This window comes from Chamaea fasciata, unplaced genomic scaffold (assembly GCF_029207755.1).
Source record: "Chamaea fasciata isolate MVZ Bird 193981 ecotype frontalis unplaced genomic scaffold, bChaFas1.0.hap1 SCAF_6, whole genome shotgun sequence".
NCBI lineage: Eukaryota > Metazoa > Chordata > Aves > Passeriformes > Sylviidae > Chamaea > Chamaea fasciata.
Window position 1 is genome coordinate 4516043 of NW_027094091.1, and position 16652 is coordinate 4532694.

The window sequence follows — 16652 nt, forward strand, 5'->3', positions numbered from 1 at the left end:
AGAATCGCATAAACAGTTCTCAACTACAGCTTAAAGAATGAAGTTCTCTAAACAGATGGGACCAACAGTTTACTTCTCTAGTAAGCAGAACATTTTTGTATTTGAGGTTATTTAACACATAATTGTATGTTATTTCAAGAGCTAAACCTTAAAACTATTATCATTAAAACACAAGAATTCAAAACACGTATAATACACTTTTCAAGGCAGCAAGTTTTCCTACATATAGCCAGCAGTATGCAGGTTTTCTATACCAGGACTCACCCACCCAGCAGAATTAAATACAAGCATTCTGGCTCTCAGATCAGCAAGTGGGCCTTAAGCACTACAACCACAAGCACGCAGAAACACCATTATACTCTGGAATTTTAAAATTTTGTTAACAACAGAGGGTTAAAAAATAATCCAACCAAATGTATTTTATCAGACCTGAAGACAGGACTATCAGCATTTAAAAAAACAATTAAGTTCAAAGCATTATTATTAAGAAGGGTGGGTGGTGAGGTTTTTTGAGTTGCACAAGACACATGTACTTTTTCATTTTGAGTATTATGTCTTCAAAGCATTTTAAATTTCTATAAAATGCTGGTAATTACTCAAGGTTCTCTGAAACAATCAGATTTATTAAGGAATTTCCATATTATGCTGTGAACAAAACAATCAACACTTATCTACAAACTCTCGTGTATCTGTTTGTGCGGATTATGGTCTTTCTCACAAAGAAGTATCAGGCAAGTGTTCTGTATGCTGTGTACTTAAGGGCCCTTCTGTACTGACCAGAATCTTTCCAAATTGCTGTCAGTATAATCTGTCATTCCCTGCACTGGTGGGGCACAAAGCTTTAGTTCCTGCTCTTGAAGTCAGATGGATTCCTTTAAAAGGAAGGACAACCGTTCATGATTTCATGGGGAAATCAGTTTCTCACAGGTGAAGGTTCATTATATGCCTTTCTACAGTACATTACATGCAAAGCTTTCATCCTTAAAAGGAAGGGAGCAATAAGTTGAGAGATCTTGGCTGCCTGTAATGTATTTTGCTGAAAAGATTCCTTCTTCCATAGTGTACTGGTATCTTGAGAGGAAACATCCATGCACGCTGAAAAAGCTAGTTACCCTATTACCTGTACTGAAAGCTGTGATACACTACTCAATAAAAGGGTTATTTAATAAATCTAAGAAATGCATGACAAGAGACAGTACCCTACGTTCTCACTTATCAGTTTCCCAAGGTCACAGCTTAGTAAGGAAGAAATTTTCACTACTGACTGGGCTGTGGAAGGAAAAAGAAAAACCTGGCATATTTTGTTTTTTTTTAAAGAAGAGTAGAATTTTATTTTACTTTTAATCTTGTCAGGAAAGCAGTTGACTAGGGAGTTCAACCATCTTCTGCTTTCACAATCTCCCAGACCTACTAGTTTTCATGACTACTAGTTCACAGCAATTGCCAGGAAAAAAGATATAAAATAGTAATTTTCTGATCAGCTGTGTAATTCTGGCACTAATGGGCTCATTATTGGCAGATCCACTTTGAGAAAGCTAAGATGCACTGCAAACCATTCGCTTTTACAGCTGAACAAGCTGCAACACCAATCAACCTCAAGAGCAACCTTCTCTTAAGCACCTTGTTAGAAACTCAATGACTGTTAAAAGCAGCCAATAAACAGGAGATAGCACTGACCTCACAGCTGTATCTAAGTGATAAAGCTAGGAAAGATAATACAGACAACAGGAAACACAGAGCATTGACAACAAAAAAAACCCCCACCAGATATGCTTAAGTTTCTTAGAAGAAATATCTTCCTGCTTTGCCAATTTAATTTTATTGACAGCCCTCAGTAATGAAACTGCTTCCTCTCCACTTTATATCCTCACCTATGGCCATCATAGTGTGTGTGCCATCTATTTTTGCCTCTTTTTACCCATCCAGACAGCCACTTTCACCTAACTGGCAATAAAATCCAAATTCGCCATTTTAGCCACCTTTATTTAGCCACCTCTACTTGCACAAAGCTAAGACAAGAAAAGGGATGGACAGGATGAGAACATTAACAAAGGATGCACAAGAAAGGATTAATAACAAAACAGGATTAATAACCTCCTAAGACCTTAAACAAATAGAAATACAGAATTTGTTTATGGCATTACTCACCCGATTGACAGTTACTCAAGGAGAAATTTTTAAGGCTACTGCCTATTTTATACCCAAAAAATGTAATCCCAAGTCCAACATCACAATCAGCTGACAAAAAAAGTATTTAAGGAAGAACTTCAGAAATAATAAATTACATAGGAGATTAAGTCTGAGGTAACAAAATCTCTTCAGGTAGACATCCAAAATTGTGAGTGAAAAGTTGAACATGGAAACAATTTAAGTTAATGCTACACATAGATGTTGGTGTCACTTAATCCTGGTTGTCAAGAGACCACTAAAGATTAACAGGGAAGTGTTTGGCACATTAGGATATCTAATATTTTGTAAATCTGCTTAAAGATCTGTTTCAGAGTAAGTGCCACAAAGGACATCCCACCTTTTTCTTTGTGAACAAAAGATAATTTCATCAAGCCACTGTAAGAGATGCCTACTCCACACTTCTGAACATTTAACTGCATTTTCAGAATCTCCCTGTCTCTAAGAACGAACACAAGAAGAACCTTACAATTTAGAACCACAGAAGACACCTGAAAGAGCCCAGAAACAACTCTGTCAGCATTAGCCCTGGCAAGCAGGAGCACAAAGGCTGTTTTTTCAGTCTTACCAGAGTAACTAGGAAGGCGCTGATTGTACACGCTGCCTGACAGAGTGCACTGTACTCTTCAAGTAGGAGTGAGATGAACTGCTGTGCCTGGGGTGGCCCTTCTGTCGCTAACGTTGACGCAACCTTAGATCCCAGGGACAAGTGTCTGAGCAGACGAACCTTCATTTCAAGCACATATTCCCTAGCTTGCTGCTCCAACCGTTGGTAAAGCTGGTATGGATCTCTTTCACAAAGCCTTTATTTTTAGAATATTTGTGACAAAAAAGAAAAAAAAAAAAAAGAGAGCATGTAATCAACAGTTTTCATCTTCCTAGAAGTATTTACCAGTTACCATTATCATCATCAAAAATAACCTCAGTGGCTCAGGTTTAGAGAACTAGTTTAAATCTCAGAGAACACAGTCCAGTCCCCTACTTCTACACTTACGGGACTGAGCTCCAGTGCACCTTTAGGACTAGGATGTCTGCACACCTGACGAGTACAATTTCACTTGTGAGCTCAAAATCTTAACTCCATTTGCATCCAACCCTGCAGGCACCCAGACTCTTCAGATAAGCTTCTTCACAACTTCTCCATGTTGTCCTTAACATGTGACAAATTTGTGTCTACAGAAGAAAACTGGCTGTTTTGAACCACTTTAAATAATTCAATTCCCCTCTAAATTTCTGTGCATGAATTTAAGCATGCACAGAATGCTTGGGGTTTTTTACAGCACAGGGAGGTGGGAAAAAGAAATGAATGGGGCAAGTACTCAAGAGTTAGGTGAATAGAAGTCTGCAGTCTGCAGCTATCTAATCCATGCTTTTCCCTCACCACTCACAAAACAATCCTATCACACTGCCATCAAGTATTCCAACATACAACAGGGACATTACTTGGCACCACTACTTATTCCAACAAAGACAACCAGACACTCCATTTTTTGCCGGCTGTGTCTAACAAGAGCCAAGCAAGGAAGTGGGAATTTCTGTCTTTTAAACAGTTACTCAGACACAGCAGGGTCTTCAGGATGCTACCTAAATGGAGGATTTCTTTTTAATGCATTCAATACCTACATTGATTACCTTTGTAAAAGAATTCTGCGTGGTACTGGCACTACAGACTGGACACACTGGTGCCTGCCCAAACCATATCCTTTTTTATTTTACATTTTATATACCATAAGCAACTCAAGTGAAAAATAATCCAACTAGCACACACATAAGGTTTCCTACTTTGACATCCTGTTTTTGTCTTCATATTTTAATAATCTCTCTCAAAAGTGAAAACCAGTTCTGACTGATGAAAACTCCTGAGTACATAAGAAAGTTATACAGTATATATTCTGATTTCCAAAATTTTTCCATTAAGAGACGCATAACATCAATAACCATTTTAGCTGTGATTCAGCTTTAATTACCAACACACTATGCAACATTTAAACATCTGTGATTTCCAAGCCTATATTGCATGTTTTGATCACTTAAATAAACGAAGTGTGACTAATAGGGAGGGACACTATATTACTCTGCTTGTACACAACTCACGTTCAAACCCAAACAGATTTTATATAAGCAAAGTGCAATATGCTTATTTAATTATCTATTAAAGCCAGTTCAGGTGTACAGTCATATTAGGTGCAGTACTAGATGAATTTCTCTTTCAAATGTGTCTTTACCTCACCAGAATTTAGGTTCAACTAGAAATTGCACATGAGAACTACAGCTGGTCAGACTGCTCAGATCTCAGTATATTAAGCATATATGGAACCCAGGAGAAAAAAAATGCCTTGACCACACATTGAGTTATAGAGAAACTGAGATGATCCTACTCGAGCCCTTTAAGGTTTGCCACACCATTCTTAAAAGCAAAAAACCCTGAGGATCACATTAACCCATTTTCACTTCAACATCTACAAAAGCTACAACTGCAAATGAGAATGAAATTAGAATTCGCCTCACCTAGTGATCAATGTCCAATGTCCAATTTAACTTTATTTTTATAAAATTTCTTCCAGGTGTTACAATCATGGTAAGGTGCAAACAAGGCCAGTTCCACAAGGTAAGATATTCATGTGGGGCAATTCAAACTTAAAACTGTCTTATGAATAAGGCCTTTTGAAGAATAATATTCCAGGATTCTTTCATAATTATACATCTATATTCATCTTGCAAACAGCATATGAATCTAACAGCTTCCCATGTATTCAAACTAGTATTGAAAAATCCAGAATAAAATAGAATTAATATTGTTGGAAGTAAATATACCTATCCACCAGCTCTTTCATTCCTTCTTTATCTGGTACCAACGATTGGTCTTGGTCATCTGCCAAAGGGGTCCCAGCTTGACGATAAATACACCGAACCATGTATCTGACTTCAGACCAGTAATTCTGAAGCTGCTGAGGTTCACGTTCAGGCTCTGCTGAATTCTCTCTGCAGGTGAAGACAAAAGTAATTACCCTTGATTAGTATGCATCACATAAGGGTACTGATCCCTACTATTCCAGGACAAAAAAGAGCAAATCTGAAAATGCCTTGAATAATGTATGAAACTGGGTAAATACTGCCATTCAGAAATTACTGTTACTATCAGACAACCTGTTTCAAGAGTTTAAGCACACACCTACAAACAAGCTACAACACTGCCAAAGTCTGACTACATCTACTGTGCGGCGGAGGTTGAGTTCAGTTCTTACCTGCGTTCATTACAGGCCTCACAGTTGCACGCTATGTCTGAAGGAGAGGAATTGCTAAGATCTGCAGCAGGCACTGTCTGTGCACCAACAGTTATTCTTCCTCCTCCTACAGATTCCTGCTGTGATCCACTGTTTCCAAGAGGCATGTGCAAAAGGAAATCTTGGCTCTGAAAAAAAAAACCCAAACAACCCAAACAGTTGGTAAGATCTGAAATGCTACTAGGTAGACAAATATTAAAGGGGCATTTCTTAGTACTGCATGTACTTTGGGAGGACACTCAATCAGGCACAAAGAATTAGTCTTTCAAAAGGCTAATAAATCCAAGAGATGGACAGAGATGACCAACAATACAAACAGAGCTTCATTTCTAATGACCAAAGTACGCTTGTTATAATTATCACCTTTATGTACTTCAGCACAAACAATGAACTAAGCTCAGGGAAGGCTGGCATCATCCACACCTAATCATAAACCAGCACTATCTCTTCAGTCTCCATGTAACAGAATGCTTGGCTTCCAGAGTTTAACAATCCCTTCCAGCAAAAATCATAAAATCTCCTTGTTTATAACAGCCAGACATAATTTTATCATAGCAATGGATGTTAGACAGCTGCTGCCATTGGATACAGCATGGAAATGGATGTGATCTCCTGTGCACAGTGCTGTTCAATTCTAGCACAACACAGACCACTCGCCCAAGACTGCTGGCTTTTTTGTCTCCAGGTTCTCTCCCTTCTCTGTGCTCCAGCCCCACCCAGCACATGCCACGCTTCTCACCTATGCCCTCCCAAGTCTGCCACCAGATTTCCCTGGCACCAGGCAGAGACCTCTCTCACATCAGTACCGTGACTGCGGGTGGGTTTTTTTGTGCCCCACATCCTGGAGCAGGATGCAGACACAGCTAAGAACAAACCTGCATGCAGCTGCTACCAAGCAAGCTAATGAGAGCAACAGCAACCTGAACACAGGAACATCTACAGCAAACCACCTGTGCCCTGACTTGCAGTCACTGGGAACTATTTTTAATTTTTTAGCTAATTTTGGCTTTTTTTTCCCAGCTGGCTTCTCTAATTTGACTAGCCACCTAATTCGCATAGTTGCCTTTTTAAGTCAACCTTCCAATCTTGGAAAAATGTATTTGCTGTCTGCTTTTAAAAATTCCTCTTTAAAAAAGAAAATGGTGCCAAATTAAAAAAAAGCAATGTAATTTGTTTTTTACACCTGTAGTATCTGTAACTTAACAAGACATTTAGCAAGCAAATCCTGCCTTCCTTGCACATGTAGGACACTCATTTTCTATACTAGTTCCTTAAACAGAGCTTAAATGTGTCAAAACATTTGACTCAACAGAACGATAATGTGCCTCAGTCTTGCTGTGCTTTGAACTCGCTAGGATGTGTTTACCACCATACCACCACTATAACTTCCTTAGATGTAACCTCTTTTGATTAGTTCATTACCGTTGTTAATAGCAACATTATCTGTAGACACAGGTTGTTTACAAGCGATATACTCTTAAATTTTCCTCACAAAAAACGTCCGTAACTGTACTTTTAACATGAGTGTAACAACGCCTTCTACACAATCTTTCTTCACAGTGATTTACTGAAGTAAAAACCTGTATGTGCCTATGGGTGTGCGCACAGCCTGTTAGCCCTCTGCAAGGAGATCTCAGCTGGAATCTACAGTGCTTCCAATTATTCCAAGTGTGTGACTTCCCAGGTCAGGCATGAAGATTTGGTTCTGCAGTGTAACATAGTTTACTTCTAATGAGGTTTCGCTGGACCTGTCAAGGAACTTCTAGTATCTTCCTGCAACACTAAGCACAGCTCTTACATGAGGTTGAATGCACAACTTGAAATATTAGCACAACATATTAAATTGGTACTTGCAGTGCTACCAAGACTAGGAAACAGTTACTGTTACATTCATGCTATGCAAAGTAGTGCTTCTTTATTAAAAAATACAGGAAAGAAAAGACAGCAAAACTCAGAAATCTGCAGGGAGATGTCAGTGCAAGCGCAGTGACTCAAGAAGTCCACGGAAAGAACAAGGAAAATTAAGACTGTTTACTTCTCAAAGAGAGGAAAATGCAATATAAGCAGACAGAATAGAAAAACGTGTAATGAGTAAGGTGGTTGGCAAAAGTAGAAGAAATTGAATTTAAGTACAGGGGATAAGGAGAAAGCTTGAGATCCAATGAATTAAAAGCAAAAATTTCAGTAAAAACCAGATCCAAACCTAGCTCTACTTAAAATTCCACAACTCAAAACCAAAACTCCTCATTTTTGGAACAACTTCCCTGTTCAGTTTAAATAAAAACAACTGAAAATTGCTTAAAATGCTTTTTAAGTATTTACAGTTCCAGTGGTTCCAAAGCACAGTGACATGCAGCCCATGATTAAGCATCTTCTGAGTCTACTGAGCTACTTGAACTTACCACGAGAGACTGCTCTATTGTAGCGTGCCTCTCCTCCTTTTCGACTGTTCTTCGACAGTCTGGACACACCCACAGTGGAAGATGCAGCATACTGTTTGCTTTTGGAGATGTGGAAAGTGCTGTTTTGCTAGAATTTTTTATCCCGCTCTCTGAAAGCGAAGTATCTTTTCGTTCACTTCTACAAAGAAGACAATGCTCGCCAGTTGTATATGGTGCCCTTTGGCCCAAGCCAAAGGTAAATGGTGTCTACAAACAAATGTTTTGATAGATAACTGGTTATTTACAGAACACATATCAGAAAAGATATTCTGATATTTGAAACAAACAATGAAACCCCCCAAAAACAACACACATATTTTACTAGTCATTAGAAAATGTGAATACTTGGAGGGTCCCAAAATCAAACACAGCAGTCTCAATATCCATGAGGCAAACAGTTCTGACCATTAATACACTCCCAGTTAAAAAGAAATGTTTTCAAGGAGCATGGTCTACAGTCTTTCCCTCTAAATTATTTTGGCCTAGATGTAATAATCTAGTAAGTAAAATTAAAAAGGGATATTTACTTTTGCTGTCACCATTTACAGATAAAAAAGAAAAATACCTCCTCTTTGAAGCTCTGTGACACTTCCTTCTATAATACTACCTGAAACAAAGTCACTTTCAGCTAAGTTTATTATAAAATAAAAGTTTAAATCAGTTTCAACAAAACAAATCAGTAGGGTCCCAAAATCCACTATGAGCTATTGAATCAAGTAGACTTAGCAACTAACGAGGACAGAGGTACTTCAAAACCTAAATTTTTTTCCAAGACGCTACTGTGCATGAAACTACGGTTCAGCCGTGCAATGCTGATTCTTCACCGAGGCTGATAACCAAAACAATTCAGGCAGCACAAGACAAAGAGAGCTCAACTTTATGAGACATAAGAGAAGATGACTGGAACAAAACATCATGTAATGGCAGAATCACAGATTTGCCCAATTTTATTACAAACTGTGCCTTAATTAGCAACATCTTCTGTGTAAGCATCAAAATAGTTTAATTCTTTCTCAAAGAAAAAGCAAACTTTAAGTAATTCAAGCATTGCTCTCGATGCTACTTCAATCTCAATACTAACAAAAAATATAGCTTTAAAGATCTTGTAATCTGAACTGCACAAGCACAGGTGAACAGTTCTTTCGGGCAAAGGACCAGTTCAAGCTAAACCATAATTCACTCTTGTCTTCACAGCAACAACAAATCAATTCTCTATTGCTGACATCTGAAGAACAGCAAAGCATTACAAACTGATTTTTGTGCTCCTCACATTTGTAAAATTGATAGACTCAGCAATACGGAAAGGAAAACCAAGAATTCTAGACATAAAAACTCACAAGACACACTGATTTCATGTCCACAAATATCCTCCTATCTTCCAAAAGTTCATGAGAAATTTAACAGTTTTAGTAAGAACAGCTAACCTTTACTCACTGCTGACACTTCTACAGTTTGCACCTAAGCACTGAAGTAGGAAAAAGAACACAATCTCTCCAGGAGTCTAGTGCAGGCTTTTAGAAAACCTTCTCATGCAGGAAGACTCCCATAGCTGAAAGGCCAGGACTGACCAACTCCTTCATAGTCTCTACAAGCACCAACAGATTTCCCAAGTTAGACATTCCTCTTGGCTGACCTGCACTCAACTGAAGATCTCATTCATGCCTAAAAACCCCTGCAAGCAGGAGGCCATGGCTGCTTATCCCTCAGCCCTAAAAGTCTCCTTCATAATTTTTTTTGAAGCCAGATTAAGTCCCTGCTAGAATGATGACATCTTCATAGCCATTTTGCAGGCAAATCCTTATGAACACCATTTGCAAGACATCTTCCAACAAGTAGGAAAAGACGAGGACAAAAATGTTTAAGTTCAGAAGCTAAGACAACCTGACACTCTTTTGCAAAGGTAAAGGCAAACACACCTCAGCCACTCTGCAGGGACTGTAGAAGTTGAGTGTGTGTAACTTGCTCAAAGCTGCACCATAATCTTTAAAAAGCCAGAGCAAACACAGGAGGAACAAAAATCCTTGTTCTAGCCAGACTCACTGAAACCCCAACAACCTCCCCACTGGGCCCATATTTACAACAGATGTGAAACTCAAATTAAAGGTCTTGGTTCCTACAGCACAATGCAAATCAAGAATGAAAGTTGGAACTTTGACAAAATCTAGACTATAAGCATCACAAATACCTGTTACGACTCCATCCTAGTAAAATGAAGCTATAAATCGAAGTTTCTTATTTATTTAAAGCATAATGAACGCAGTGACTATTCATGTGACCATATCAACAGGAGCAGTAAACTCTTGCTGGATTAGGAGTGCTTGCAATTAGGTCACATTTGTATGTCTCTTCAGTGCCACCAGAGCAAAGTGCATATTTTGTGAAAAGCATATTTTTCCACTAGTCAAGCTTCAAAAAATGTGGGATGCATCTCTGCAAGAAAACACCCTGTCTCACTTTCTCTCTGAAACATGTTCAGATATAACATTCATAAATGAAAGCTGGAAGTAGGACAAGTTGCAACAGAAATAACTGCATCTCTGCTATGTATTTAGATTTACTTCCAATAATAACTTTATTACCATAAAGCTGCATAGATTTTTTTAACATCCATGTCCAATTTCAAGCGTACTATAACAATAAAATTTTACTTGAAAAAAAAGCTCTCACTGCTTTTTACAGCTTGAATAGGAAATCGTCAGAAACTGACTTCAATTAGCAATGTCCCAATCTTACACAGCATTCTTTTTGAAGAGTTTGATTTACCTTTAAATGTTTAGTATCTTCTCCCATTAGTAAAAAATCCTTTTATTTATACTCATAAAATTTGACTTGCACATACCTGAGAAACACCTGTGAATTCTGATCCAACAGAACTGTCTGTAAACTGTGTACCATTTAGCGAAACCTGGAAAAAAGTAACAACAGATTGGTTACAATAGTTAAGTTTATTGCTAAAAGAGCTTTATAAAAATTAAACTAAATCTTCCTCAAAATCTGAAGATTGATACAACAGCTTTTGAAATTTGAATCATTGTTCAACTGCAGAGATGGAAATCTCCTTTTTATTTTGTAAAAAAGTTCAACAGATGCAAAAGTTTGGATTTTAAACTTTTGCACTATTGCTGTTTCAACTCTAAGCTGAAAGAACTGATACGGGAAAAAAAAGTCATACACAGAAATACATTTTTCCTTCAATATTTGATTGTTTGCATTAAGCTTTTAAACCTGTATTTAAAACAATCAAAATCAAAAAAATGTTATCAAAACAATTAATGAAGATTCTTGCCTTTTGAAAGTTGAATACCATACTGCTTAGAAAAATATGCAGTGTTAACCAGAGGAGTATTCCACAGCAAGCCTCCCAGTGGCATTCAGCTACTCCACTGCAGCAGCTTCCCTCCTGCCCTAGGTTATAACTCACACAGAAGCCTCTGAGAGCTCTTCTACACAAATGCTAGGGACTACACCAGACAGCAATGAAGTGCCTTTTACAAGGCCCAAGTGTTCTCCCACAGCATTATTTGAGGACACTAAATCAAGAGTAAAGTCAAGACAATGTATGAATTCAAGTCAGTGACAATGAAGAGCTCTAGATCATACCAACTTGAAGAAAAGGCATTTCATTTTTAAAAAATGGGAAAAGAGAAATAAAGCCAGTCAACTAGTCTCTCCTTCATCTTGAGCACTGGTTGAGCTTTTGAATTTCAAATATCAATTATCTCATGCCTCTGCTCCACCTTTCACATGTTTCTGCTAAACTCTTCTTTGCCCTCCAGTTTCCCAACTACTGCTGTTGGATATTAGTGTTTCTAAGACTACTCTAAAGACCACAATAAAAGCAGTCTGTCTGACCAAGAACCCCCAGATCTTTGGCACTGTACTGACAGGATTCAGAAAACATTTCTGCCCTGTACCCAAACCATAAACCCTAACTGGAGCTGTCCTCAGTGCAAGGAGCATCCTTCAGTTGTATACATCTCACAGCATTCCCAACTGCTCAGTTGTCTTGGGTTGCAATGGAAGACGTAACCAAAAGCATATATTCTGTAACTATCTGTTGAAACCGGTTGGGGAAGTGTTTTTTCTCTTCTATGACCAATTCCTCATGACTCCTGGGGGAGAGGGGGTGGGTGTCTTCTCTATTGGGCCAGCTGTTAAAGCCAGGCGGGGCAGTGTTCTTTATCTCTTCCATGACCCATCCTCCCTCCAGGGGATATCTGCTGTTAACAGGCCATCAAGGCTCACTGATGACTGATACAATTACATCATCCCATTGAGAGATGCTCCACCCAGTGGGAGGAGCCCAGCATTCCTACCTGGATAAAACCTGAGTGTCAGAACACCAGGATAGCCTATTTGCACTGGATTCCCAGAGGAAGACCAGACCCATCTCACCACCACTGGACCTTCAGAAGGAAACTCATCCTTCCACAGGATCACCTCTGCTTCAACAGAGCCACATCTGCCCCTCCAGGAGGACTTAATTGGACTACCACCAACACCCTGGCCAACAGGGCGTCACGCTGTATTCTGACTCTGTCACTGTTTCTTTTTGTTTACTTTTGTTTTTGTACTACTACATTTTTATTTTTAATATTCCTAGTAAAGAACTGTTATTCCTATTCCCATATCTTTGCCTGAAAGCCCCTTAATTTCAAAATTATAATAATTCGGAGGGAGGGGGTTTACATTCTCCATTCCAGGGGAGGCTCCGGCTTTCCCGGGCAGACACCTGTCTTCCTCAACCAAGACATCAGTTTAGAGACAGGGAGATTACTGCAAAGCCACTGCCTTCAGCTGATTTTTTCCAAAGGCAAAGTGGGGCATCGTCAAATCACTGCTAGAGAAAATACAAATAAGAAATCACCCAACTTCACTTCCATATCCTCTGCTATCTTCCCAGAGTAGATATTTAAGAAAAAAACCCTCAGATGCAAGTCAAGCATCTCAGGTCTAAAATTACGGGGAAAAAATGCTGACGTGGAACAAGTTCCCTGTTTTTATTTAGGCACTTGCCAAAAAGTTGAAAAAATATGGGTTGTTTGATTAAAAGAAGTCTTCTTCATAAAAGATATCTTCTAGTCTGGAGGTCCACTGGTAACTGGCATGCATATACATTCAAAAATAAAGAAACCAGTATGAAAGTTTAGAATGAAATAGTTATCTGCAGCTAAAAACACTTTTTTGGAGAAGAAGAGAAATTTATCCAAAGACATTACTTATTCATTAAGGGAGTAAATTTACCTTCTTTACTATCAAGACAGTGATAATGAGTAATACATGAGCCATCACATTGAAACATGCAGGCATTGAGTGACCAAGCTAAAGGTACTCAGAAATGTTACAAAAGTAAAGACAAAAACAATGGGAGGTTTTTTAATCCACTAAATGACACAAGAAGCCAAGACAAAATACTGAATATCAGGAATGACTGCTTCATGGAATGAGTACTCAGAAAAGACATATCTTGACCCTAAGCACTGTGCAGAATTTGCTTAAAAATATCAGCGTAACCCTCCCCCAGAATTTAATAATGACCTAAATCTCTGCAGGAGGAACAAACACCAAGGAATTTAAAGAGAAGAATTAGACAAATAGGAGGAAGCAAAGAGAATCATCAAAAACTGTCTGTAGGCAATGAGATATAAGGTATTGTATGTGAGGCCTAGAGGAAACATAAAAATCACAAGAAAAGAATGACTTAAGAGGGGATGAATAATTGATAGGCAAGGAAGGAGATGGCTAAATAACATATTAGAGAAAATATTAGAAGAATCTTGTAAAAGTTGTCCAAATGAGGTTCAAACAATAGCAAGTTAGAAAAAGAAACGAGTCAGTCTCACAAATAATTCAGGGAAGAAAAAAAAAAGTATAAAAACTACAACTAAAACCTTTCTTGAGGCACATGAAATGAAAGGAGCCTGCCAGGATCAGTAAGGGTACAGTAAAGAAACAAACAGAAGCATGAAAAAAAAAAGGCGTAAATAACAAAGTCAGGACAAAACAACCAGAATTATTTTTTGCATGTTTATGTTCATTAGGCAGGATCTTGAAATTATTCTCCCAGTGAAAGGCCTTTTTGGAATATGCATTAAAGGATCTGTTTCAAAGCAAAGCACTGGTAGAAAAAAAACCCCAAAACAGTACAGAGAAAACTGACAAGTGAAAAATTAGAAAACCACCAAGAGTGGATGGCATTCAGCCAAGAGTCCCAAGGAAGCTCAAGGACTTCAGAGTTGCACTAATAATTTCAGTATGCTAATGCTTGCTTTGCTTCACCAGTACTAGAGGAGCAATTTTTTTTTACTATTTATTTATTAAGCTTTCGAAAGAAAAATTGCAGTTACCCAAAGTCTGCAACAAGAAAGTGCCTGAGATGACAAAGTTAGCTAATAGCACTAAATTCTTCATGTAACCAAAAGAGAACGGAGAATGGCAGAAGGACCTTCCAAGATCTAGTTACTCTGCCATATGTTGACAGATAAAACTCTGTGCAGAGAATTCAAGTGGAAGTGACAAGCTAGACAGCTGTCACTTCTGGATTACCGTAACATTTTTTATTTAATTAAAAAAGCCTTTGTTTTTTCATTCCTGACTATCCTTTTTAATGATCTTAATGTTTAGTCTTTTAAAAAGCTATTTTGTGAAGGCAAATGCCATAAGGAAGGCTGACATGGATGATGAGGAACATCTGAATCTCCACAAGCACTCTTCACCATAATGAAAACTGTGTGCGTGTGAAGTATTTCTGCTCTTACTATGAATTTTATTTGCAATGGAAAATTTATAGGAAAATAAATCTTGTGTTTCTTGGAACTTAGTGTCACACTAACCCACCTTCTCCGAAACATTGATTTTCCTGGAGAATAAAGCATGCAACATCTTGGCACAGCATAATTCATACCAGAAAGCATGAAGAAAGAGGGAATCACAGTTTAAACAATACTGCCTGAATACACTGGAATGACCTTGAAGAACCAGTTGAGCAATTAGAAAATAAGCACTCAGAGACTGCCATAATTTGCTCTAATAGCCTGTCACTATTGAAAGCAGACCTTCAGGAAGCTGAGCGACACATTACTAGACAACACACCCCCATCTGTCTCACAACTGAAGCCTTGTGAAGCCACACAAACATCATGAAAGTGAGAGTGATGCAAGATCTCAGGAGAGCTCAGGAAAAGAAAAGCACAGGAAGAAAATTTAGATTCAATTCACCATCACTGAACCCTAAACCATTCAAAAGAAATGTGATGCTTAGGGGAAAAAAAAAAAAAAAAGCAAGCAAGATTGAATCAAATTTCCCCCAGAGAAAAACAGCAAGGATAAATTGCACTGGTTTTCTCAGGTGCATTAGGAAAGACAGATCAGAAAAAAAAACAATGTTACCAAAAGACAATTACAGCTACACTTAATTCTACAAGGTCCTAATATAATAACTGTATTCCATACCACTTGAATCAATTCCCTTATTTTTATATAGGGAGGTGAAAAATTAAGTTGTTGAAACATCTGTCAGTATCTGAGCAAGGCTAAAGAAACTTCAGCCCTCCCAAAACCCATCCAGATGTCTTGTCCATTGCCACTTGTTCTCCTGCCTGCATTTTAAAGCCAAAACCCATTTGCCACGGTTTTCCTGCGCTGAGCCTTGCCTCAGGCACTTGGAGCAGCACTCCCACCACAGCCCTGCCCTGAGCAGCTCTGCCTCACCTCCCACTGCCATCACCCATCACCCTCCGGCAGCCACACTCTCCAGTCCCACTCTCTGCTCAAGACCTCCCTCCCTGCAGCCCCGGTGATGCTCTGACTTGGGCACACTCCAGTCGCAGCCTGAGCTGCTTCTCTCCTCTCCCAGACACAGCTAAATCGGTGACAGAACTGCTGCTGGCAGCTGAGTGACGCTTACAAAACCCTAAGTGACTCACAGATATGAAGAATGATTTCTTTATGCCTTTAGTTCAATAGACAGCAAATGATCCGATTTCAGTGAGTGAAAATTTAGGATCCTTCCCCACTAACCGAAACTGATCTAACGATAAGCCATTGTAAAAGTCAAATGCCTGGTGGATGAGGGGAAGAGCGATAATAAATGTATAAGAGAGATATTCAACAGTAGATAACAAACAAAATCTGATGCAGGGCACCCTGGGACTGGCAAGACCTGTGAAGGCACACAGGAGGAGGATTATTCTACACGTGCACTGTAGTTCTCTTCATTCTCTAGCAGCAAGCACTGTCAGACAGGACAACACGCTGGCCAGACCTCCAGCACAGCAAGGCTTTGGGGTTTGCTTTAAACACTGCTCCTGAACACAGGCAGGAGTGACTGCAGCCTCTGCAGAGACTGCAGCCAAAACATACATTGCAGCACTGAAGAGATATTATGATGTAAAACACAGCAAGTGAACTATCAACACTTATCCCTTCCTTAAACCTCATTTCAGTCCACGTTATACCCAGTTAACATCTGGTACAATCCAGTGTTTTAGAGGAACAGCAAACTGAAACAGTTCTCCTTGGCACTGTCATCACTCTTGGCTATGAGATTTATTTCAACACACTGATTATTTTTCATCTGCTTTAAGAAACCCATGAGCATTTCTGAAGGCACAGAAAGTACACTACCAAGAGACTAAGCAAAGTACTGCCTGGTTTCTCACAGAAAGGGTTGTTTTGGCCACATTCTAGACACACCACCTGAAAGCAAGAACAAACTCCTGTACCAAAATGCCATAAGCCC

General features: G+C 38.8%; 1 protein-coding gene across 1 annotated transcript in view; it reads right to left on the minus strand.

Annotated features, from left to right (window-relative positions):
- FAM193A (family with sequence similarity 193 member A) overlaps positions 1-16652 on the minus strand; it is a 77900-nt gene that overhangs the window by 34941 nt on the left and 26307 nt on the right. Inside the window, exons 2-6 of the mRNA XM_066185275.1 lie at positions 10752-10817; positions 7874-8119; positions 5433-5599; positions 5002-5169; positions 2756-2990 (exon numbers count right to left, since the gene is read on the minus strand). Coding sequence (XP_066041372.1) covers positions 2756-2990; positions 5002-5169; positions 5433-5599; positions 7874-7963 — 660 coding nt within the window. The 5' untranslated portion in view covers positions 7964-8119; positions 10752-10817. The remainder of the gene's footprint in view (positions 1-2755; positions 2991-5001; positions 5170-5432; positions 5600-7873; positions 8120-10751; positions 10818-16652) is intronic.